We start from the raw sequence: 24,228 nt of genomic DNA, 5'->3' as shown, positions 1-24,228 counted from the left end.
ACTGCAGTTGTCTCATAACTATTCTTCCTGCTTCCATTCTTCATTCCCTGTAACATTTAACAGGCTTGAAGAAGTCATATTGAAGCTAGGGTGATCCCTGTAAAATATAAATCATGTTAATCCCTCTTCAGGATCTTTTAATGACTTCCTTTCTCACTTCAATATATAGCTTTTTTTTTTTTATTGTCTGCAAATTCATAATAAACCTATTCTCTGGCTTTTTCTCTCTTCTCATTTTTTAGCACTCTTCCTTTCACTCATTCAGTTCCAGCCATATGGTCCTTGCTTTTCCTCACATGTGCCAAACATGTTCACAGTGTCTAACAGCTAGGAGTCTTCCATGAGAAATTTATGCTTTCAAGTGTACACTTGCTTCTGTGATTCTCAAATGAATGTAGTGTCTTGTAGATTTAGGCTGTGAAAAACAGAAGCCATTTCTTTTGATTATTTGGGCTTTAAGGATGAGGAGAGTTCTTGTTCATTTAATTACATGTCTTAATATAACTAGTACTTATGTTTTAACCTCATTAAGATTTGTTCAGCCTACAGATCTCTTGTGTGATAACTAGCAAAATTTCAAATTCAAATTAGATGTTTTGTTAAAAATTGTTGTCTCTGAAGAAGCTTTAAATCTCAAGTGCATTTTCAAATAAGGGTAAAAAAATTTTTTTCTATAAGTCATAGATATATGTGCTTCAAAACTCAAGATACAAAAGGTGTGCTTTGAAAAGTTGGTGTTTCTGTCTTCTAGCTACCCAATTACGGTATTCATAGAAAATCAATGGAAGATATTTTTATGTATAAATAATTATACGTACACATAAATTTTTAAAAATAAATCAGTGATATCACTTAGATATTTCTACTTAATTAACCTGGGAAACTCCTATAAAACTACCTCATTCTGTTTTATGACCACATAATATAACATTGTAGGTATGTCTTGTAATTAATTTACCCTCATTGATGAATAGATATTTCCAGTCTTTATTGCTATGAATGTTTTTTTCATAGTTCTCTTGCAATATTATATCTGTAGGACTAATAAAACACTGTATGTTGACTCTACTGGAATTAAAAAATGAATAAAGATTACATCTGTAGGAAGTTGAAATGCTGGCTCAAAGGTATTAGTATATTTAAAGTATCATATATTTATCTTCTGGTTCTTTTATTAGGATCATACTGGCTTATATTCCTACCAGTAGTATTGGATGGTAGCAATTGGCAAACTTTTTTTTTTCTTTCAAGGGCCAGATAGTAAATATTTTAGGCTTTTCAGCTCACATATGGTCTGTGTCACAAACTCTTCTTTGTATATATTTTTTGGCTTTGGGCCAAAGTCTGGCAGCTTTGGCCTATATCATAGCTGCTAGGCTGTTACCAAAACCTTTTGTCATTACAAACCTGCTATGTGAACATGGTATCTCATTGAATTATTACTTTGCATTTCAAGTAAATTATTTCTTTTGCATTTCGAGTAAAGCTTATCTTTCATGTTCCTTTTCTGTGAAATGTTCACTCAAATCCTTTTATATGTGTATTTGATTGTTTCTATTTTTGCTGAGGTATGAGAATCTTAATCTTTTATTCATTAGGGAAGTGACCCTTTCTCATAGAATATATGATAAAATCTTTTCAACAACTTTATCTTTAATCTTTTGGTTTGCTTTGGGTTTTCTTTTCCTTGGGAATTATTATTATTTTTTTGGTTTTATTTAGGGAGAGAATGAGAGAGTGCATGAGTGGAAGGAGGGGCAGAGGGAGAAGGAGAGTGAGAAGCAGAGTGTGGAGCTTGACTTGGAACTTGATCCCATGACCCTGAGATTATGAGTCAAAATCAAGAGTTGGATGCTCAGCTGACTGAGCTACCCAGGCACTGCTAGGAATTTTTTAGTTACATTTCAACTGTTAATTGTTTGACTCAATAAATTAGTTTTTTTTTTTTTTAAGATTTTTTTATTTATTTGACAGAGAGATCACAAGTAGGCAGAGAGGCAGGCAAAGATGGGGGGCGGGAAGCAGGCTCCCCACTGAGCAGAGAGCCCAATGCTGGGCTTGATCCTAGGACCCTGAGATCATGACCTGCGCCAAAGGCAGAGGTTTTACTCATTGAACCATCCAGGCGCCCCAATAAATTAGTCTTTTATTCTAGATTTTGTGTCATTTTTAGAAAGACTTTTCCTTAGTTTAAGACTTAAAATAATTTTTCCATTTTTTAATGTCAGTATTTTATTTTTAATGTTTTTTCAAGATTTTATTTATTAGCGAGCAAGAGAGAGCGAGCGTGAGCGCACTTGTGAGAGTGCAGTAGTGGGGGTTGGGAAGGGAGAGAGAGAGGGAGAAGCAGACATCCTGATGATCAGGGAAACCCAGTGCGGAACTTGATCCCAGGACTCTGCGATCATAACCTGAGCAGAAGGCAGATGCTTAACCTTCTTAGTCACCCAGGCGCCCTGATTTTTTATGTTTAAACATTAAATACCTCTGGAAATTATTTTGAGAGCAGTTAAGGATCCACTTTTTCCAAGTGGTACCCTTTTCTTCCAATACCATATCCTGAATTTAAATGTAGTGATTTTGAAAAGTTGCTTGCAATATTACTTTTTACTATTGACTTCTCATATACTAATAAAATTTGGATTAAGCTGCTGGCCATATGAAATGCATGTTCTTTCATCATGAACCATTACTGAGCATGTGCTATGTGGTCTGGTCCTAAGGATAAAGTGTTGTTGAAAGTAAGAATATGGTTGCTTCCTATATGTTCATGTAGATGTCCACAGTAAGAGATGTTGAGCGTTGGAGTAGTGACATGTGGAGAAGACTGGAGAGATATTAAGTAGTACAGTTGATAGAATTTGTCCAGAGGGAAGGAGAATTGGACTGATTCTCTTTTCATAAGCAAACTGCTGTCTTGGTGATGCTGTTAATTAAGTGACAGAAATACAGGAAGAGTATGCTTGGAATGGGAACATGATGAGCTTGGTTTTAGAAGTACTAAGTTGGAGATTCCTGGGGTTTAGAGGAGCTAGGTGAATGTAGAGATCTGAATCTTGGAAGAAAGGTGTAAGCTAAAGTGCTTAGGAAGTTCACAGCAAAGGTGAAAGCTACGGGGGTAAATTAATCTCTTCCGAGTGTATAAAATGAGAAGACAGCTGGCATATTGAGGGCAACAACAGAGGAAGAGGTAGCATCAAATAAATTAATAGACTAGTTAGAAAGATAGGACGAAGTGTAGTGTCATAGAAACTAAAGGCCTTTATTCCAGGAGGCATATGCCACTTGACGATTGAAAAAAATCAGTTGGATTTGACCATTAGGAAATCACCGAAGATCTTAATGAGAGCAGTTCCAGTGTTAGTTGGGACCGAAGTTGCATTAAGTTCAAAGGATTAATGACTGGGAGGTGAAGTAAAAACAAACCAGCGTAGACTTTTTTTTCTAGAGAATTGACTGTGAAGGAGAGCTGAATAAGGGCTGGGAGATTTTTTAGTTTTATTTGGAATGGGAGAGATGTGAACATGTAGTTTCAAACAGTAAATAGTTTTTAAATTCTGGCTTGGATAAATTTTATTCTCTATGTTTAAATATTTACTGTTGTAAACATTACCTGCTGTCTTTATTAGAGTTAAACCAGAGACAGTGAGACTTTAAGACCAGAGACCTGGGTTCTAATCTCACTTCCCCAGAATAATCACTATAATAATTAAAACTATCACTTTTCTGTTCCTTCTGTGTATCAGTTACTGTGTTAAAAGGCCTTTTATAATACTATCATTAATCCTCACCACAAATTAATCTCTAAGGTGAGTATTACACTGTTTGATAGATAAACCCGAGAGTTTATTTCTCAGGATCACATAAAAGATTTTTAGTGATCACACTATGGTTCCAACACAGATATGTCTGATTTTGAAGTTGGTTCTCTCGCTTTCTCTCTCTCTCTCTTTTTTTTTTTGGAGGGGGGGTATTACATTGCCGCCTTTCTAACCCAATATAGCTTATCAAGTTTTAGGTCCCTGTTTCCTTTTCTGTCACATTAGGGTAGTCGTATCTGTCACACATGTATCAAAGTACTAAATGAATACTGTGCTGTTATTTTTCTTATATTTTGTTTGAAAAGAAAAATTATGTATTTGGTTAAGTACCAGACAGACCTTATAAATGTGGTCATCTTTAGCACTGTCGTTTGTCTAAACAGTATTTTACTTTTTAAGGTGGTGGTATCATGGATACAGAAATGTCTGAAGATATAGACCACAACTTAACTCCTACCCTTGACAGCATGTCTTATGGAATGCCGAATCAAACAGGATCTGAAAATTCATTGCTGGATGAAGATGATTATTTTTTGAACTCTGGGGATCTTGCAGGAATTCCAGTCGTTGGTAGTGACAATGAGGATGAACAGGATTTTAGTTCAAAGGACAATCTTGTTTCTTCAATTCATACTGATGATAGCTTGGAAGTAGAGAGAAGAGTCACACAGCATGAATCAGACAATGAAAATGAAATACAAATTCAAAATAAATTAAAAAAAGACTTTCCTAAACAGTTCGATCAGGTTTCTGTCTTTAAGTCAATACGGAAAGATTTTAGTCTAGTAAGAGAAAACAGCAAAGAGACATTTTCTGGAAAGGAGAAAAATAGAGACCTAACTTATCATGAACGTGAAAAACGGTTGGATAAACCCCATAAAGAGTTGGATTCAAGGTTGAAAAGCAGTTTTTTTTGATAAAGCAGGTAATAATTGTTGGAATAGAGCCATAAAACACAATAAATAACAACGTACTGATAATAATATAACTTTTATTACTTGTGATGCTAAGCGAAATATGAACAGTTAAATTCATTGTAAGCTTGTCATTTTTCTTTTATCCTTGTTCTTTGCAGAGTGACTGAATTTCTCCCAGTAACTTTTGGTAATGGTAAAAATGATTGAAAAATAGCTCTAAACCTCATTTCTCCCTTCCCTGGTTGCAATATTTTGATGAGAAGGCAAGATACTCAAGTCACCTGTTCATTTTCTTTGGTTGAACATTGGAACCTGAAGTTGGATTTAACTTCTTTGTGCTGTAAGCACTAATTCAAACTGCTGTCCCACAAATTAGTCCAACTTAGGGAGGGTTTTTCTATTTGATAACATTTCTATTGTATGTTTTAGAAGTTTCTCGGGGCCCTCTCTTGAGCCTCTTTGCCCAGTGTACCCTATACTGTAGCTCCAGTTCCATTCTTGAATATGTCACATATTTTCCTATTTCTCTGCCTTCTTTTCGCCCTGCTATTCCATTTGTCTGTATGTCCTTTTCTTTCTTTGTATATATGCTTGTAAGAGTACTTCTATCCAATAGTACCTAAGTCAAAAACCTCTTCTACTCTGTAGTCATCCCTAACCTCTCTACATGAAGAATGAATTATTTATCTGTATTTCCATAGCATTTTGTTTATACTTCATTATTTGTAGTCCTTACAGTATTATACTTCTGTATTTGTTTTGCCTTACTTACTAGCGTAGGAGTTTATTGAGAACCAGATTGTGTCTTATTCATCTTTGTATTCTTGGGGCCTAACCTGGTGTAGGGAAAATAGTAATATTAACAAATGCTTAATAGATGTGAAGGAAAGCAAGGTATAATATAACAATCCTTATGTTTTTTTCTGACAATGCTGGGAACATATGGTAGAAAGAACAAATTAGTATCATTAAAAAAGAACAATTAATTTATGTATCTATTATATACCAGGCTGTAAAGGGTATAGTATATTTTTCACTATATATTACTCAATATATATATTTGATATTCCTACAGGGGATAAATTATGAGGGTATTTATCCTCAAGGAACATAATGTCTAGTAGTAGAAGGGGTAAATCAAGTAGTAGAAGCATCAGTGACCAGTTGAATAGCACAAGATTTAATTTATAATTAAAGATAATGGCAGAAGGTTTTTTTTTTTTTTTACAAGATTTCTTTCAAAGAATTGAAACAGTGCTTTAGGTGTTCTTAGAAAAAAGCTGATTTTTTAACTAAGTGGTCAGTGAAGATTTATAGAGGACAGGTGGATTTTGAACGAAGAAGAATCTGGAAGACCGTATAGGGATTAAGATAGATAGCGGGGCCTTGAAATGATATTAGCAGAAATGGACAAGAACAAACACAAGTAGTTTTCAGGGCATAGTGATTAAAGTAACACTTTATTTAGGTTTGAGCAAGGAAAGTGTAAAATGAGGCTAAAAGTAAGGTGGGGCCAGGCTTTTGAGTGAAGCTATCTTTTGGGTATTTTGGGGGACCCATTTCATTCTAATAAGCATCTTTATTGGACAAGAGAGGTGATTATCAAATGACAGCTTTTTAGGTCACTCTTTATAAGATTTGTTATTCATATACATGTGTTTGTTTTGTTTTTTTTTTCCTTCAATAGCTAATCAAGTTGAAGAAACATTACATACCCATTTACCACAAACCCCAGAAACAAACTTTAGGGTAAGTTTTCAGTGTGTATGTAGATTGCTGTAACTGTGGCAAGTGTCAAAGTTTTCTTTATGTCATTTTCTAAACTGTAACTATATGTGTTAGGTAGAGCACGGGTTTTTTAAAAAATTTGCTTTATTATTTGGTAAGGACATCTTTGAAGGTGTTCTAAGAAGCTTCAGATCCTAGTTTCTTTATTGTATTTGATATTTAGATAGATCACATTTACTTTTAGGCATAGGGACTCTAAGGAATATCCATAGAGTTCTTCATTTCCAATGAACTTATCTTTGGGTGTTGAACCTGAAGAGGAATAATTTTTAAATCTGAATATTTATTAATCCTTTATATTGTGTTTTAGGATTCCAGCTATCCATTTGCCAATAAAGAATCCATTGGTTCGGAACTGGGAAATTCCTTTGCATCAAATATTAGAATTAAAGAAGAACCTTTGGATGATGAGTATGACAAAGCAATGGCACCACAGCAGGGACTACTAGACAAAATAAAAGATGAACCTGACAATGCTCAAGTAAACATTTCACCTTTATTTTCCCCTTTCTTTTTTGTTCCACACATGAATTACTCATTTGAGAGAGGAAGTTCCTGATTAAGAAGTGAAGTAGTTTGTTGACAGTATGAGAGGAGACTTTTAATGAAAGTTGAGGTAATTTGAATTATCTTGTGAGAATAATGCTAAGGAATCAAGAATTATATGAAACTTTTCCTGAGTAGTAATTTAGGCTTTTAATCCACTTTGTTCTTTAATACCACTGTTGTGTGATTTTTAGTTTCAGTGCAGGACTAGAGAAAGTGAATCTTCAAGGATTTGAGGGTGATAAGCAGGCATGGTTGAAGGTTTATGGTTGTTTATGAGTTTATGTTGTGATTGAGTTTATACAAAGTAGTAATAAGCCTTTTGCAGTTTTTGCTAATGAAATACAAGCTCTATATGGATTTAAGGGTTGTGGGGGAGGAATTAATGGATAGGTTATCTTTGAAAGAGTTGTTTGAAGAACCAGTTAATTTGATCAGTGGATAGAAGGTAAAGGAAGCTTTGGTGGGTGAAATGGGATTCCAGATTTCAGACTTGTAATTAATCAGGAGGATCAAGTTCTTCTATTTTAAGATTGCTCTGGAGGTAAAAGTTTCAGAGATCCTATAACTGAAGTCCTGAAATCAGTGAAGATATCCACATAGTTAATGATGCTACAGTAGCTAGAATAGAAGAAAAAAAATATGTTAGTTGCCGTAATCATTTTGGAGTATATGAAGGGGACTGAGGGATGAGTACACAAAGTCAGCAATTATTTGAGAGTGTCTATGTTTTACACAGATGGCATTAATTCAGAGGCTGAGAAGTAAAGCTGGCATGAGTTAGTTATTTCTCTGAAATCACATTTGATCTGGAGAAAGGTAATCTTTCCATATATCTCTTTGGAGGGCTGAGAATGTGAGACTTCTGTAGAAGAGGTATTTTCATTCAGATGGCTGTAAGCACAGTTTCCCAACCTTGGCACTATTGACATCTGGGGCCAGATAATTCTTTGTTGTGAGGGGCTGCCTTGGGCATTGTAGTATTTTTAGCAGCATCCTTGGCTTCTACCTACTTGATATTAATAACACCTCCCCGCCCCCACCCCAGTGTCTCCATACATTGCCATTTGTCCCATTGGAGTAGGGGTCAAAATTGTCTGCTGTTGAGAACCACTCTTTTATAGTAAGGAGTTGGAAGAATAGATATTTTGTATGAATCAGATTGATACCCAGTTAAGCAGGAATTTCTTGGTGTTCAGTGGAAGGTAGTTGTATAGGATAGTGATGATAAAGATGTAGGAGCTGGATGGTTATGAGTGTGGTGGCAACACAGAAGAAGATGGCGGAGTAGGAATATGAAAATAGTTACATACAGGAAGGCAGAATGGAGATCTTGGTTATCTGAATTAGGGTTAAAGAAATGTACTGGTAACCTAGGAAAAGTTCATGTGGCACTGTATGGTTCAGAAGAGTACAAACATATCTGTATATAGGGAAGATTTTCTGTCTCTTACTTGCCCCAATGTGAACATGGGAAATTCATAAGAAATCATAATACTGGCAGGGATCCAAAGGCATCACTTTCTCTCTGTGACCCCGTGGTATTTTTCCTTAGGATGGAAAGGCAGTTATTGCAAAGACCAAATAAATAACCTTCAGGGAAGAGTGCATCAGGAAGGATTATTTTTATTACTCTTTTTTTTTAAGAAAACATTCAGTGGTCTGGGAATACCAATAGGATGGAATTGTTAGAAACACCTACATTTTTATATTCAATTCAGAGAGTACTGATGTGTTATAAAATGACAAATGTGAGATTTCATCATGATTACAGGAAAGAACTTCCTCAAAGGCTCAGCACCTGATTGATTGGACTCTTCAGAACCAAGCAGGAATGTGTGTAGGTCCTGGGCATAAGGTCCAGAGGCATTCTTTACCCTGACACTATAATAGGCAGTCCCAGGATGTTAGTAAACCTAAGTTAGTAAACCTAGGTTTTCTCTGAGAAATCCTTTCTGTTATTACCACATCAATTCTGTGGGATCAGACCTTTTATAATTCTTCTAGAGATCCCTCCAGGGACCTTCTGTTAAACTATAGATATGTGGTCTTTCTTTTCTTTTCCCTCTTTTCTTACTTTTCCTTCCCCCTCCTTCTTTCCCACCCCTTTTCCTCTCCCTTCATTGTCCTGTTCTTTTAAGGTATTTCTCTACCATATCATTGGAAGTCTGTATTTTTTGCTGTTCAGTACTGCCTAATGCGTTATCACTCTTACTCACTTCCGATAGACTGGAAAAGGGAGTTCCAATGTATTATTTTAATAGTCTCTAAAACAGTACCGTTAACCTAACTCTCATGAAATACTGATAGGTTTAATGGTTGTGGTCACGCTTTACTTTTGACTATCAATTGCTACTAGTAAACTTTTCTTGTGATTTAGTAAGATGATAGCTTTAGCTCATTCCCCCTTTGTCAAATCTCCTTTGGATTTTCTCTTTGCTTAACTTGTAGTTTTGTTTTCAGCTAACTTCCTAATTCTCCTTTTTACATAATTCATTTTGGTGTTAATTTCATTGATTTCCATACTTTCTTTTCTTTCCAAAGTACCTAAAGTGCTGAAGTGTGTGCCTATATATTTAAAGACTTCTACCCATTTGTTCTTGTTTATTTCTTCAGTTATGGTGTTCTGGGTTCAGTTGTCATTCTCCTGCCTCTGTTATTGACATAATATCATTTGGCCTTCCAGTTTCATTTCTTTGTTCAAATTCCCATCACATGTTACTATATTTTCTTTAATATTTTTACAGATATAGATGCTTTTATGTGTACCACGCTGTTTCATCTTTCTTAGATAAGATGACCAGAGTAGGTGATAATTAATTCCATTCATAAATGAGGGAACTGAAGTTCATAAAGGTTAAGCTAGTTACTCAAGGCCATGTGGCCAGGAAGGAGCCACTATGGGGTCATAATCAAGGTCTTACTATTATTAGTCTGACAATCTTTATATAAATAAAAGTTGTTTCATTTTTTAAAAATGCCCAGAGAAGGTTTTAAATAGAAATTTTAAAGAGCCAGAGACCTCATTTTTCCTTTTCCCCTTTTCTCTAGGTTCTAAAAGTTTGAAATTCAGTGCATACTACATTTAAGTTAGGATTTTTTGTTCTTTTTGCTCATAGTAGAAAGCTAATTTTAATCTCTTGTTAAATGGATTAGGGTGGGGAAGCAAATGAATTATCAATAATAATGAGTCATATAGTTTTAAGAAGTGGAATGCAATAATTAAATGTTGGGGCTTTCTTTAGGTATGTCAGGTTAACTTGGCTGAAGGTGCTGGGTCCTTCATTTCCAAAATACTGTCTTGGGGTACTGCTACAGGTCTTCCTTTATTGTAAAGGGAAGGTAGAGCTATTGATAAAGGATTTTTTTTGTTTTGTTTTGACATCTGCTTTTCTACTTCTGAAAGTCTTTGAGTCATCAGATTTTCACTTCTCAAGTTATTAGTCATTGTTTATAATTAAAGGTTTCTGAAGTTATTCATTATTAGGGGGATACTGACATAAACATGATTCTGCCTTGAAGGCATCCTGGGGTGTATAAGTAGAGTACTTAAGATATATACTTACTTTACTATGTTACAGAAGTAATATGTACTTGAGGCTTAAAGAAAAATCAGAAGTTTGGAATAATTGTCATAAACAGTGAGAAAAGTTGCTGACTAGAGACCATTAAAGTACGCCAATGAGTATTAGTTTGGGGGGGAGTTTCCTGAGATTAAAAAAATTTTTTTCTTCCTTGAAATTTTCTTTAATATACTATATAATGTAGGAATGTCAGGATGAGTCAATATTAGGAAATCTTTTAATATATAACTTCAACTGGTCAAATAAGAGTATATGGGTAGATATGTAGATACAAAAAGACATCTCGTAATTTACTATTCATTTTTCATAATAGATGCTCTTGCTCATGGTAAGGAAATATCTACTTCAGATCACTAACAATCATTATTTAAGAGTAAAATGATGAAAACCTGTTAATAATTACTAAAAGAACACAAATTACTGCTGTCAGCATTATTATTTAAATTGTTGGATTTTTGACCTGGTACATGTTAAAGAAATTATAAGAAATGGAAGAGGGGGAAAATTATCATTGTTTACTAGTAACGCTCTATTAGGGAATTAATAGAATTCATGGAAGTTTAATGAAGTAGTTGAATTTTAATTATATAAAAGCAATATTTCTGTAAATCATTGTTTCTCAGGTAATACGAAAATGTATTCCCTTTGGTAAAGCAACTTTTAAAAAGTACTTATGTCAGGTAAAAAACAGTTTAATAGAATAGAGAGACTGTTTAAAAATGTAAGGTATTAGTGATTCCTAAACTAAGAGAGAGTTTCGGTAAATATCAGTAGGTCCTGATGTTTTGAAGAATAAATAGGCATGTGTGCACACAAACATTACACGTGTGTTCTAAAAAAAGTAGGTTGGTAGTGGTGGACTATTAAATGGTTAGACCTGTCCCAATTAGGTTTATTAGGAGAGTGTGATATCCTAAAATTAGGCTGATAACGGGGCGCCTGGCTGGCTCAGTTGGTAGAGTGTGCAACTCTTGATCTCAGGGTCGTGAGTTTGAGCCCCATGTTGGGGTGGAGTTTACTTTAAAAAAAAAAAAATTAGGCTGATAATGATACAGGATAGATTGCCACAAGACATTTTTAAACAATTTGGTATGTTAACAGTGAATGGAAGGAATTCAGTAGTTACTCAGAGAAGGGGAAAAAAATGCCCTTTAAACATCAAAGTAAGTAAATTCCAGGTGGATTAAATTAGGAGTTGGCAAATTCTCAGCAGCACGCCGAATCCAGCCTGCTTTCTGTGTTTCTGGTTTGTTTTTGTTTTTCTGCACACTGTTCTTGTAAATAGAGTTTTATTGGATCATTGCTGCATTCATTCATTTACATATTGGGAGTACTTTTGCTCTACCAGGGCAGAGTTGAGTAGTTGTGGTAGTATGGCTTCCAGGCCTGAAAATATTTAGTATCTGGCCGTTTTCAGATAACGTTTGCTGACCTCTCATTTAAAGGACTACAACTTTATAAGAAATCAAAGGAGTCACAAAAGTAAAAATTAGATTTTTGGCATAGAAATGAAAACCCGTACATAAAAAATTTAAAAAGGAAATATCAAAAAAATGTTGATAACATGCTACACAAAGTTAATATTGGTACATTACAATGCTGTTTTTGTAAGTAGATATTACAAAAAGAATTGCAGATTGAGACAACAGTGGAGAAAGACTTTTAAATGGCTTTTTACACAAATTGCTAGCATAAATCTAATTAAAAGTTTAAAAAAACTACCATTGTGTATCAAGAACATTGACTGTGAACCTTTTTACCTATTAATTTCACTTCAAAAATCCTTTCTTTAGAATGTAATGCTAAGTATGAGAGTATGAGTATTCACAGAAATGTTCATCATGGTATTTCTGATTATACCGAATGTTGGGAAACAAGTGGACTGACATTGGGTTATGGTTATATTTTCTCAGTGTTATGTAGGACCATTAAATTGGAGACTGAGGCCAAAGGAAAAATCAGTAATACTGATCCTGTCTTTATTTATATAAGTTTTCTTGTTTTGTTCATCATGGATTGTACTTTTAAAAAATAATGCATTAAAATATTGATCGTGTTTCCTGAGATTTTTGGTACCTTAATTTTGTGCCTGAGGCCGGTTTCTCACTCCCCTAATCCCAGTCTCATCCCTGTGTAATCTGATATGTCTATTAATCTATCAGTATTTCTCAAATGTGAGTAATGCACCAGATACCTCTTACCACAAAAGAGGAGGTTATATTGGAGTTGTCTGAGAATTCCAAGAAAAAGAGGTCTGCTGGGGTTTTGCAAGTTTCAACGTGATAAACAATGAGTGAAAATAAAAGTTAAACCTGCCACTTAAAGATTTCACAGTGAAATAATATAATTGTAAAAACAAATAACAGCACTGAAAACTTGTAGTACAACTCAGTTATATGTGTTTATTCATGCTGAAAAATGTTTACATTCACCAAAAAAGTCATTGAAATAAATAACATTTTAAAAAAGTATTCTCAGAATTCTCAGACTCCCTAGAATACATCTGCAGACCACAGGGTCTTGGAATCCAGCTTAAAAAACACAGATGTGATAATAGCCAAATGTTCAGTTGACTCAAGTGATCAAGAAATCATTTTATTAGAATGATATATTCAGTTTAATTACTGAATATAGTATGATATATTCAGTTTAATTAATGAATCTACTATGTAGAAAAATAAAAGCCTCTGAATTACAGGAGGGGAAAAGACTGGAAAGAAATATACTAAAAGAATAACAGTGGTTGTTTTGGTGTAATGGAAATCTGAGTAGAATTTTTTCCTTATCTCTGCTTGTCTAAATTTTGTACAGTGTGTATTACTTTTATAATAGATAAATAGCATCTTAAAATACTGTAATAATAAGAATTTTCAAAAATAATTTAAATATCTGATAGTGCTACAGACTGTAGGCTTTCACTTTTTACCCCTTACTTTCTCAGCATATGCAAACTGATTATACCCTTATTGCAATTATAGTTTGCTTGCTATTATTTCTTACTAATGGTAATGTAGTTTGAACATTTTCTCCCCGCTGTGTAGCCAAAGAAAATGTGTTGAATGTCTGGATTTCTTTATATACAGTGTATTTCTTCTTTTCTCTAAGTATTTATTTATTTATTTTCTTTTTTTTGAAGGAGTATAGTCATGGCCAACAGCAAAAAACTCAAGAAGGGGAATTGAAAATTAGTGCTGTCTTTTCAGTCAGTGGCAGTCCTCTTGGTAAGAAACAGAACTGAGTAAAATGCATCATGTTTATTTATTCTGACCAGTATGATGAGAAGAAGTATCTACTTGATTAGTAAACTAGGCAGTTCTCTGCCCATTTAGAATGGCTTTAATTGTATATTACATAATTAGTTTTGGATTTCAACACTAGTTCTAGAAGAGAAAGAAAGGATATATATACTTAAAATTCATGGCAAAAAGTAAAACATTAAATTTTTTGTTTGTTTGTTTGTTTTAAGCTCCACAGTTGACTACTGGCTTTCAGCCTTCACTGGCGTCATCTGGCATGAATAAAATGCTTCCTTCAGTTCCAGCCACAGCTGTCCGAGTTTCCTGTTCTGGTTGTAAAAAAATCCTCCAGAAGGGGCAAACTGCTTATCAGAGGAAGGGGTCTACTCAGCTTTTCTGCTCCACGCTGTGCCTCACTGGATATACAGTTCCACCTGCCCGCCCACCACCTCCGCCCACCAAGAAAACTTGTTCAAGTTGCTCAAAGTATAGCAGAATTCTAAATTATCTCCTTTGTTTGTTTCCTTTTAAAGTACTTTGTTCTTATCTGTGTATTAATTTTCTACGTTTCCATGTTTATTGAGAATTCCCACAGCATGTTGCTGCTCTCAGTTCTGTTTTGTTTTTAAGATTTATTTATTTGAGATAGACCAAGCTGGGGGGGAGGGGAAGAGGGAGAGGAAGAGAGGCAGAATCTCAAGCAGACTTCCCACTGAGAGTGGAGCCTGATGTTGAGGGGCTTGCTCTCCCAACCCTGAGATCATGACCTGAGCCAAAATCAAGAGTTGTACGCGCAACTGACTGATCCACCCAGGCACCTCTCTCAGTTTTTCTGAATACTAAGTGCTCAGCTTATTTTAATTGCAAACAATGTGCCTTTTACATATTGAGATGTGTTTTTGAAATAAGCCTTCCCATCCTTGTTAATTGCGATGCTTTATAAAACAAAAACTATGCCATCATGTAATACCACAACATTTTATCTTACAGGTAATAGAAATCCACAGATATTTGAAGTTGTATATCTTGTTATCTTTTCTTATCTTTAAAAGGTCTTCAGTGTATATATTTTTTATCTTCTCTGAACTACCTCAGAGGTTGCATTTTAGTGTTTAATATCAAAAGAATATGACCTTAGTCCGTGATAACAGTCATCCTTGATATATTTGAAGAAAACGAATTCATTTTGGCTGATTTGGTAAGGTGATCGTTAGAAACCACTTAAATAAGCCAGAGAAAAATGAATAATGCTCTTGTTCTAAAACATTTTGGCCTCTATTTTTAAGCTACTCAAAACACAATTTGTTAATTTAGATATTTGTATTTATTGTTCCTGACATGGATTCTTCTTCCCTTTCTCTGTCTGGAAAGGGAACAAGATGCTCCCTCTTCTGGTTTGGTTGGAAAAAGGCATTTTATAGACTTGATAGAAATTTGAATGTGGTTCCAAGTCTTTCTCACAGTTAGTTATGTGGCTTCCTTTTATGTTTCATGTTTGATTTAGTTAAAACAGACTTCTTTATTTATACTGTTTGAATTATAAAACATACTTTTAAATGTGTGTACTTCATTTCTATATTCTCGTATACTTATTAGCAGGTTCTAAGATTAGATCAACTTGAAAATTATAATTTTTATAGGGTTTTTTTTTTTGTTTTGTTTTGCCATGAGATAATTGCAAATAATAACTTTCTCTTATGCTTCTTTATTTAATTCTACTTTAGTGATTGGCACTTTCTAAAATTTGTTTTATTTCTTCTTTCATAATAATAAGTATTTTCAGAGATATATCAGTGAATTTTAAAATGACCATAGAACACTCAGAGAAGTTTTAAAATGTATGCCCTCTTTCTGTCTGTGTTTTTAAATTCTTGTCCATACATATTAATTCTTTTCATCTAAATTTATTATATCCCTTTGGTTTGCCTAGTGTTATCTGGAGATAGGTCATTTTCACCTACTTATATCTTACCCATCTTGATCTTACATAGTTCAGTTATCTTTTAAAATTGCATTTATCTTTTGTTATGTTTGGTCTTATCCATAAATCTTCCATGTTTTCACCCTGTCATTCCTTGACTCTTTAACTGTTTTATCTCTTCATTCATTCACTTATTCTACTTAACTCTTCTACTTCCTCATTCATTCACTTACCTGTTACGCTTTTTTCACCCCTTGTTCTTTTCCATTTGCCTCTTACTGTTCTCCAGCAGGTACTCCTTAACGGCCTGTCACCTCTGCCTTTTCTTCCCATTTGCTTCCTGACTTTTCTCCCCTTCTCATTTTATAGGATATCTTTGCTGTTGCTGCTCTGCCCTCACACATGATTGGTCTTCATTTTCCTTGCATTCTGTTTTGCTTCCTGAACTACTCTTTCATTTCCTTTTTACCACTTTACCCTGCCTACCCTTGTTTTCCTCTTTTTTTCTTCTTCTTTTTTTTAAACCCCCTCAATGTTGGCTTGAATTCATGACCTTGAGATAGAATCTGACTTGAAATCAAGAACTGGATGCCTAGGGATGCTTGGGTGGCTTAGTTGGGTAAGATTCTACTCATCGAGTCCCACATCAGGCTCCTTGCTCAGTGGAGAGTCTGATTCTCCCTTTGCCTGCTGCTCCTCCCTGCTTGTGCTCTCTCTCTCTCTGACAAATAAAATCTTTAAAAAAAAAAAAAATTGGACGCTTAACTGACTGAGCCACCCAGGTGCGCCTGTTTTCCTCTTATTTACACAGTCATTACAGCAGTTTGGGATAGTCTGGTTTATCTGATTATAAAATTGTTCATTTGGATTATACCTTAAATATAAGGAAATTGGATTCAAAGAAGTTAAAAGATTTCCTCAGAGTCACATAGCTGGTTAATTTTACTAACTCTCTTCCACCTGCCGCCCTGCAGCTCCCCACCCCCCACAGTCTATATTTTCAAACAGGTTTAAATTGTAAGTTAATCCCCTGAAGGATCCCAAGAAGGATTTCAATTTAATTTGAATGGGTGGAGATAGAAAAAATTTCCTTCCTGATAGCCAATGCTATTTTTATAGACCAGTAGAAATATAGCAGCAGCACTTGGGTTGAAAGAAACTGATTAGCTATTTGAAGTAACAGTTTTGTTTTTCTTAACCTCTTAACCACATCTTTTACCATCTTGAATTTAACCTAAACTCTTGAGTATATTTTGGGTAATCATCATTTAATTTTCAGGTCTCCTTAGTAATAAGGACCTAGCACTGTTTTTAAAAATCTATTTCAGATCCTCCATAAAAGAGGTAGTTTGGAGGATAATTTTTTTAATATTGTTAGATCAGATTACTTGATGTAATGATACTCAAAGAAGTCACTATTTCAGGATTGTCTGTATCATTTCTGAATTTTTACTATTTGGAATCAGATAAAATCTACAGTAAGATATAATGTAGTTGGATGTTAGGCATAAGAGAAATAATACTTGCTTTTATTTTTCCTTGCCTTGATCCATGCTGCTCCCCAATCCTTATCTCCTTAACCTTCCAAAGCTCCTATTTTAGATATAGATAAAATGTCAGGTAGGGTAGCCTTTCATGTCACATATTGTCTGAAATAATTGTTTCTTCATTTTTGTTCCTATTATTGTACATTACGCTTTTTCATAATTATTTTACTTTTATATTTTTAAGGACACTTGTGTGATGGTATTTTATATGTCACTTGTCTTTTTGTCCCAGTATACTGTAAGCTTCTTGAGTACGTGCTTGTACCATATTGTGACACAGGGTGTAGATAGTGCGTGATTCAATAAAAGTACTCAATAAGTACCCCTGTAAATGTACTATATAAAAATCTAAGGGCACTTGGGTGGGTCAGTTGGCTCAGCGTCTGCCTTCAGCTCAGGTCGTGATCCCAGGGTCCTGGGATAGAACCTCATAATGGGGTCCCTGCTAAGTGGGGAGCCTGCTTCTTCCTTTTCCTCTGCCCCTCCCCCTGCTCATGTTCTTTCTCTCTCTCTGTCAAATAAATAAAATCTTTTAAAAAAAACTAATTAAAAAGTAATTGTGAAGGCAAAAACATGCAGAAAGTTAGAAGAGCCTACAGCTATTAAGTACAGAAGATGAGGTATGGAGTTATACACTCCATGAGTATATGCAAGGTATATATAGAAGGTATATATACAAGTATATACAACAAGGAGGTATTCCTTGTGATGATTCCATTATGTTTACTATTATCTTTTATTGAAGTTGTAATCTTTTGTAAAAAGTATTCTATTAGTAAAATCTAAGATGAAAGGTTGAATATAATCATTTATATACTATTAATGTGGGTGTATACTCATGGGAGAGAGATACCATTTAGAAAATTTCCATCAAGGCATTTTTTTCCCCCACTGGCTTTTTTTTTCTTCCTGAGAGAGTACAAGCATGAGCCAACAAGGGGCAGAGAGCGGGAGAGAGAATCTCAAGCAGGTTCCATGCTCCGCGCACAGCCCAACCTGGGGCTCGATCTCATGACCCTGAGTTCATGACCTGAACCGAAATAAAAAGTTGGTTGCTTAACTAACTGAGACACCCAGGAGCCCCTTCTATTGGCTTTTAAAATGGTTTGCACTTAATGTATTTAATAAACTGCTATGTGGGAACACTGGTTTGGGGTTAGAATAAGGTATGGAATGGTAGGGGGCCTTAGAAGTGTTTGAATCTTCATTAGCTTTGCTACTAATGCTTACGAATTAAATTATTATTATTATTTAAGATTTTATTTATTTATTTGACAGACAGAGATCACAGGTAGGCAGAGAGGCAGGCAGAGAGGGAGGAAGGGAAGCAGGCTCCCGGTGGAGCAGAGAGCCCGATGCAGGGCTTGATCCCAGCACCCTGAGATCATGACCTGAGCCGAAGGCAGAGGCCTTAACCCACTGAACCACTCAGGCACCCCTACAAATTAAATTATTTAAAAAGTACTCCGGGTGCCTGGGAGAGAGAGAGAAGCAGACTCCCACTGAGCACGGAGCTGGATGCAGGATTCCATCCCAGGCAGGACCCTGGGACCATGACCTGAGCCAAAGGCAGACACTTAACCAACTGAGCCACCCAGGCTCCCCTGTTTTATTTATTTTAACTGACAAAAAGGAAAAATACAAATGATACTGTGGCTTATCCTGTTTTTGTTATCATTTTTAGAGATATTTTAAATCCAAAGGATGTGATCAGTGCCCAATTTGAAAATAGCACCACTAGTAAAGATTTTTGCAGCCAGTCATGTCTGTCAACATATGAACTGAAAAGGAAACCTGTTGTCACCATAAATACGAACAGCATTTCAACCAAATGCAGCATGTGTCAGAAGAATGCTGTTGTAAGTCATCTTGCTTTTGGGCAGGGGTTCCAGAGAGATTAATGTTTGTGCTTAAGATCAGCTTTTGATGGTCTCCGCTTTTTGGTGGTGTATTGTTTTTTAATTCCTAGATTCGACATGAAGTTAATTACCAGAATGTGGTACATAAACTTTGCAGTGATGCCTGCTTCTCGAAGTTTCGTTCTGCCAACAACCTCACGATGAACTGTTGTGAGAACTGTGGGGGTTACTGTTACAGTGGCTCTGGGCAGTGCCACATGCTTCAGATAGAGGGCCAGTCCAAGAAGTTTTGTAGCTCAGCGTGTGTCACAGCATATAAGCAGGTACATGACTGTTGTTCCTTTTAGGAGGATCTATTTGTTTTGGTAGATCTTATTTATGAACATGTTGTCACAAAAATACTAAGATGTTATTATTAGCTTAATATTTTAACATATAAATAGAACCTGTCAAATGAATATGTATTAAAAATCCACTCACAGAGTTTTATAAGTAGCATATTTTTCTCTTCGTGCATTTGAAATACATGTTTTTAGGGCATGGCATTGGTATTTAAAATATGATTCATGTTTTTGAGCAATATTTTGAAAATGCACAAAGCAAAATAATGCATCTCCCAGAGAGACCCAGTCTCATCTTTTTGGTGAATAACTTTCTCTGAAATATATTTTTGGTTTGTGTATAAGTGTATACTTTATTATTTGACAAGGTAAGGTCCAAGTTAACATATATTCTTGCCATCAAATCCATATAGTTGAAATTGGAATTCAGAAAAAAAAAATCTTAGGATTGTTTTTAAAAGGTTTTTCCTTTTCTTCATGAAATAGGAAAAAATAAATGTACATCATATATTATTTTGTGAATTGATGAGGTTTATAGAAGATGAATTAGATGAATGCTGTATGACAAATGTCTGTTAGGTAGTTTCATTTTTACTGTATTTGTATTGTATTAGTAAATTTTGATCACGAATTAGATTTTAAAATTCATAAATCCAAAGGAATAGTAAAAACCTTTTAGATTTTAAATTTTACAGTGCCTTCCTGTTTCAGTGTATTAGCTGATCACTCTTTTTCTTAAAATAGTGAATTTTTATACAGTCTAACAAGATTCATGAATGTAATGTGTGAGAAATTTCTTTTAAATTAGTATTAATACTTTGCAGTGATTTTGTAATTTTCAGTGTTATACAGTGTTTCTGTCTATTCCTTATTATTATGGAGCACATTAAAGGGGCTTAGCTTTACTATTTATTTACTCCTCTAGAAACACCTTGGTTTTGCTTTCACAGGGGGAAAAAAGCAAGTATCTTCATGAGCTTATCCTTGTCCAAAGGACTATTTTCTTGGTATTGTTTCTTGGTATTGTTTAAAGTTACTTGGATTCAGTCCATTGAAAGATGGTTCATATTCCACAAAAGGAGAAATAGGTCGAATAATCTTAATTTTATTTTATTTATTTATTTAAAAAAAGATTTTATTTATTTATTTGACAGCGAGAAATCACAAGTAGGCAGAGAGGCAGAGAGAGAAGAGGAAGCAGGCTCCCTGCCAAGCAGAGAGGCTCATGGGGGACTCGATCCCTGGACCCTGAGATCATGACCTGAACCAAAGGCAGAGGCTTAATCCACTGAGCCACCCATGCACCTGAATCATCTTAATTTTAAATTAATTTATTATTTTTAATTTAGCCAATATCTATTAAATTTCTCACATATTAATATGTACTGTGATTTAGAGAAAGAATGTGAATTTAGAAGTAAAGCAGATCTCTATTTGATTACTTGACTTTCTATTCAAACAGAATTTTACCATGGGGAAAGCAGTCAAACTCCTGGGCCCATTTTCTTATCTGTGAATGGATGTTATACTACTATTGTTACTGAGATGTTGTTAGGATTATGTGAACTAAGAATGGGAAAGTACCTCGTATAGAACCTGGCGTATTGAAGATGGTCATATCTGCTGCTTTCTTTCCTTTTTCATATATAATTTTTTTCCTTCTTTATATGTAGTTGATTAAACAAACATTAGATGTGATTCCTGTTTTGAAGGTCTGCCTGTCTCTCCCGGGCAGATAGGCCTACTGCTGAGTAGAGATGGTATGATGGAAGTATTATGGTACAGGAGGGCACAGAGGAAACATGACCAGTTCTTCTTGATAGGACAAGATGAAACTATCAGCAGAAATTTCACAGAGATAATGAATACTGGATATACTTCATAAGTTACCCTGAATACATGATACATTAGTAGTATTTAGCATTGTTTGCTAAACAGACTCATTGATTGCTTATATGTAGACACTTTGATATCCAAAGTTTGCTCCCACTTCATTGCTTCCTTGCTTATTGCTTTGTGTGCTTTGTTGTTAATACTGGTAGAGTATTTGGTAATGAATTTTCTAATAAGTTTATTCTCTTGAATTCACATTTTATGGCCATGGATAGGACCTTTTGGAGGGGGGGTTTCTTCTGATCTTTAGTATAATGTAAGAGCATGAATTGCCTGTTGTGTACTTTTTTAAAATTCCATTTTTTAAACTATAGTTACAGTCAATTAATAGATCCCCAAATTAATTGCCAGGTTATGGTCAGCCTTATTTTTTTAATGAAATAAAATAGAATGTAAAATATAAACATGCATCACATGCCATCATGATTTATATTGTTTTATGAAACTTTTTCAGTTTTATATACATATATGTGTAATACACAAGTAAAACCTCAAAAGTATGTATTGGGTCACTTTGTCAAATTTATTTCTTACTGAGGATTGTAATCGTAAAAGTTTGAAAGCCACTAATTTAAAATATCTCAACCAGTGTTAAGTATAAACATTTCAAAGAATTATGCTTTTATTTATAATTTGGTAAAAATGAATGTTATTTTATTCTCTTAATAGAAATCAGCCAAAATTACACCATGTGCGCTTTGCAAATCATTGAGATCCTCAGCAGAAATGATTGAAAATACCAATAGCTTGGGAAAGACAGAGCTTTTCTGTTCTGTTAATTGCTTATCTGCTTACAGAGTTAAAATGGTTACTTCTGCAGGTAATACTGGTTTCATAAACTATATAATAGTTGACAAAAGTTATGGTTATTGCTCTTTTGTATGGTACAGATTTTTGTCTAAATTTAATTGATTTTTAAGGCATTTAAAATATTTCAGATCTGTTTTGTAAAATATCACCTCTTGCCACGATTTCTTAAGTTAGACGTTTATTTGCTTGCCTATTTGTGTATTCCCCTTTTCCAAAAGAATTTCATATGGCTTCTTTAATATATCTTTTTATCCGTACCTGATTTATTTCAGTATTCATTTATTTTGTAGTTTCAGGGTAGGCTGTTCCAACTTTAAATTAACAGAAATGTTATTAATGTTAAGTTAGTTTCTGTCTGTATGTGACATGATTTAGTTTCAGTTCCTGCAACTTGACCTGGCCCTTGAATTTTCATATGTTGGATAATAGTTACTTATTTTCTCAAACATTTGTATACATTTGTATATATTATTCATTAGTTTTTATTTTGATTTGCTAAGGTGTACAAGTGCAGTGTAACAGTTGTAAAACCTCAGCAATCCCTCAGTATCACCTCGCCATGTCAGATGGAAGTATACGCAACTTCTGCAGCTACAGCTGTGTTGTCGCGTTCCAGGTACGGCTTCAGAAATCTTCCTCTCCTCCAGTCAGTGAGGCGCCTGCTATGTAGTTTGTAAACTTGGTAGGTGTTTGCTCCTGCCCCAATTGCCTACACTTTCTCAGTGTTGTTAAACGTGGATTCTTTGACTTTTGGTGTGTTTGGAGGATTGTTGTTTAACTGCCTCCCATAACATTAAGTGGAATTGTTATTACCCATATTATCTATTGGGAGGATATTTTTTTTTTTTAAAGATTTTATTTATTTATTTGACAGAGAGAGACCACAAGTAGACAGAGAGGCAGGCAGAGAGAGAGAGAGAGGGAAGCAGGCTCCCCGCTGAGCAGAGAGCCCGATGCGGGACTCGATCCCAGGACCCTGAGATCATGACCCGAGCCGAAGGCAGCGGCTCAACCCACTGAGCCAACCAGGCGCCCCAAGGGAGGATATTATTATTATTTTTTTAAAGATTTTATTTATTTATTTGACAGAGAGAGATCACAAGTAGGCAGAGAGGCAGGCAGAGAGAGAGAGAGAAGGAAACAGGCTCCCTGCTGAGCAGAGAGGGGACTCGATCCCAGGACCCTGAGATCATGACCTGAGCCGAAGGCAGCGGCTTAACCCACTGAGCCACCCAGGCGCCCGGGAGGATATTATTTTTAAAGGAAGTTATTAGTTTGGGGCCATGGCTGGCTCAGTCAGTAGGGCAAACTGCTTTTCATCTCAGGATCAGGACTTCAAGGCCCATGTTGCACGTAGAGATTACTTTTTTAAAAAGTTGAAAAAATTAATGAGATTATTGGTTAAATTATTTTAGTTTTTGGATGTAAGTGAAACTGTGCCCATTCAGTTATAAGCTGCTCAAAGATAGTGAATTTTGCTTGTTTATTTGAACAAATGATTACATTGATCATCTTGTATGTTTCATTTTTCAGAATTTGTTCAATAAACCAGCAGGAATGAATTCTTCAGTAGTGCCCTTGTCTCAGGGCCAAGTAATTGTAAGCATCCCCACAGGTTCAACAGTGTCAGCAGGAGCGGGGAGCACCTCTGCCGTTTCTCCTACTTCTATCAGTAGCTCTGCTGCAGCTGGTCTCCAGCGACTTGCTGCGCAATCCCAGCATGTTGGGTTTGCACGAAGTGTTGTGAAACTCAAGTGTCAGCACTGTAACCGTCTTTTTGCCACAAAACCAGAACTTCTTGACTATAAGGTAAAGTATAGGATCCTGATAAAGGGTTTGAGTATAAGATGGCCTATATATAAAATCATTTCTGACTTTTTATCTCTCAGAATTACATTACATGTTTTGAAAGTAAGAGAGAATAGAATTTCCAAAAGATAAACCAAATGTTTAATTAGTACTTGA

At 35.0% G+C, this 24,228-nt stretch overlaps 1 protein-coding gene across 1 annotated transcript in view; it reads left to right on the top strand.

Moving 5' to 3' along the window:
* Positions 1 to 24,228, top strand: part of ZMYM4 (zinc finger MYM-type containing 4) — a 142,771-nt gene that overhangs the window by 83,200 nt on the left and 35,343 nt on the right. Inside the window, 11 exon segments of the mRNA XM_032361592.1 lie at positions 4,221 to 4,729; positions 4,731 to 4,746; positions 6,426 to 6,487; positions 6,837 to 7,007; positions 13,793 to 13,877; positions 14,123 to 14,378; positions 19,045 to 19,219; positions 19,330 to 19,542; positions 22,123 to 22,273; positions 22,764 to 22,879; positions 23,797 to 24,072. Of these exon segments, the coding sequence (XP_032217483.1) occupies positions 4,221 to 4,729; positions 4,731 to 4,746; positions 6,426 to 6,487; positions 6,837 to 7,007; positions 13,793 to 13,877; positions 14,123 to 14,378; positions 19,045 to 19,219; positions 19,330 to 19,542; positions 22,123 to 22,273; positions 22,764 to 22,879; positions 23,797 to 24,072 (2,030 nt within the window).

Source organism: Mustela erminea, chromosome 10 (assembly GCF_009829155.1).
Source record: "Mustela erminea isolate mMusErm1 chromosome 10, mMusErm1.Pri, whole genome shotgun sequence".
In the NCBI taxonomy this organism is placed as follows: domain Eukaryota; kingdom Metazoa; phylum Chordata; class Mammalia; order Carnivora; family Mustelidae; genus Mustela; species Mustela erminea.
The sequence above is the reverse complement of the archived record's forward strand: the minus strand, read 5'-3'. Positions and strand labels throughout refer to the sequence as shown.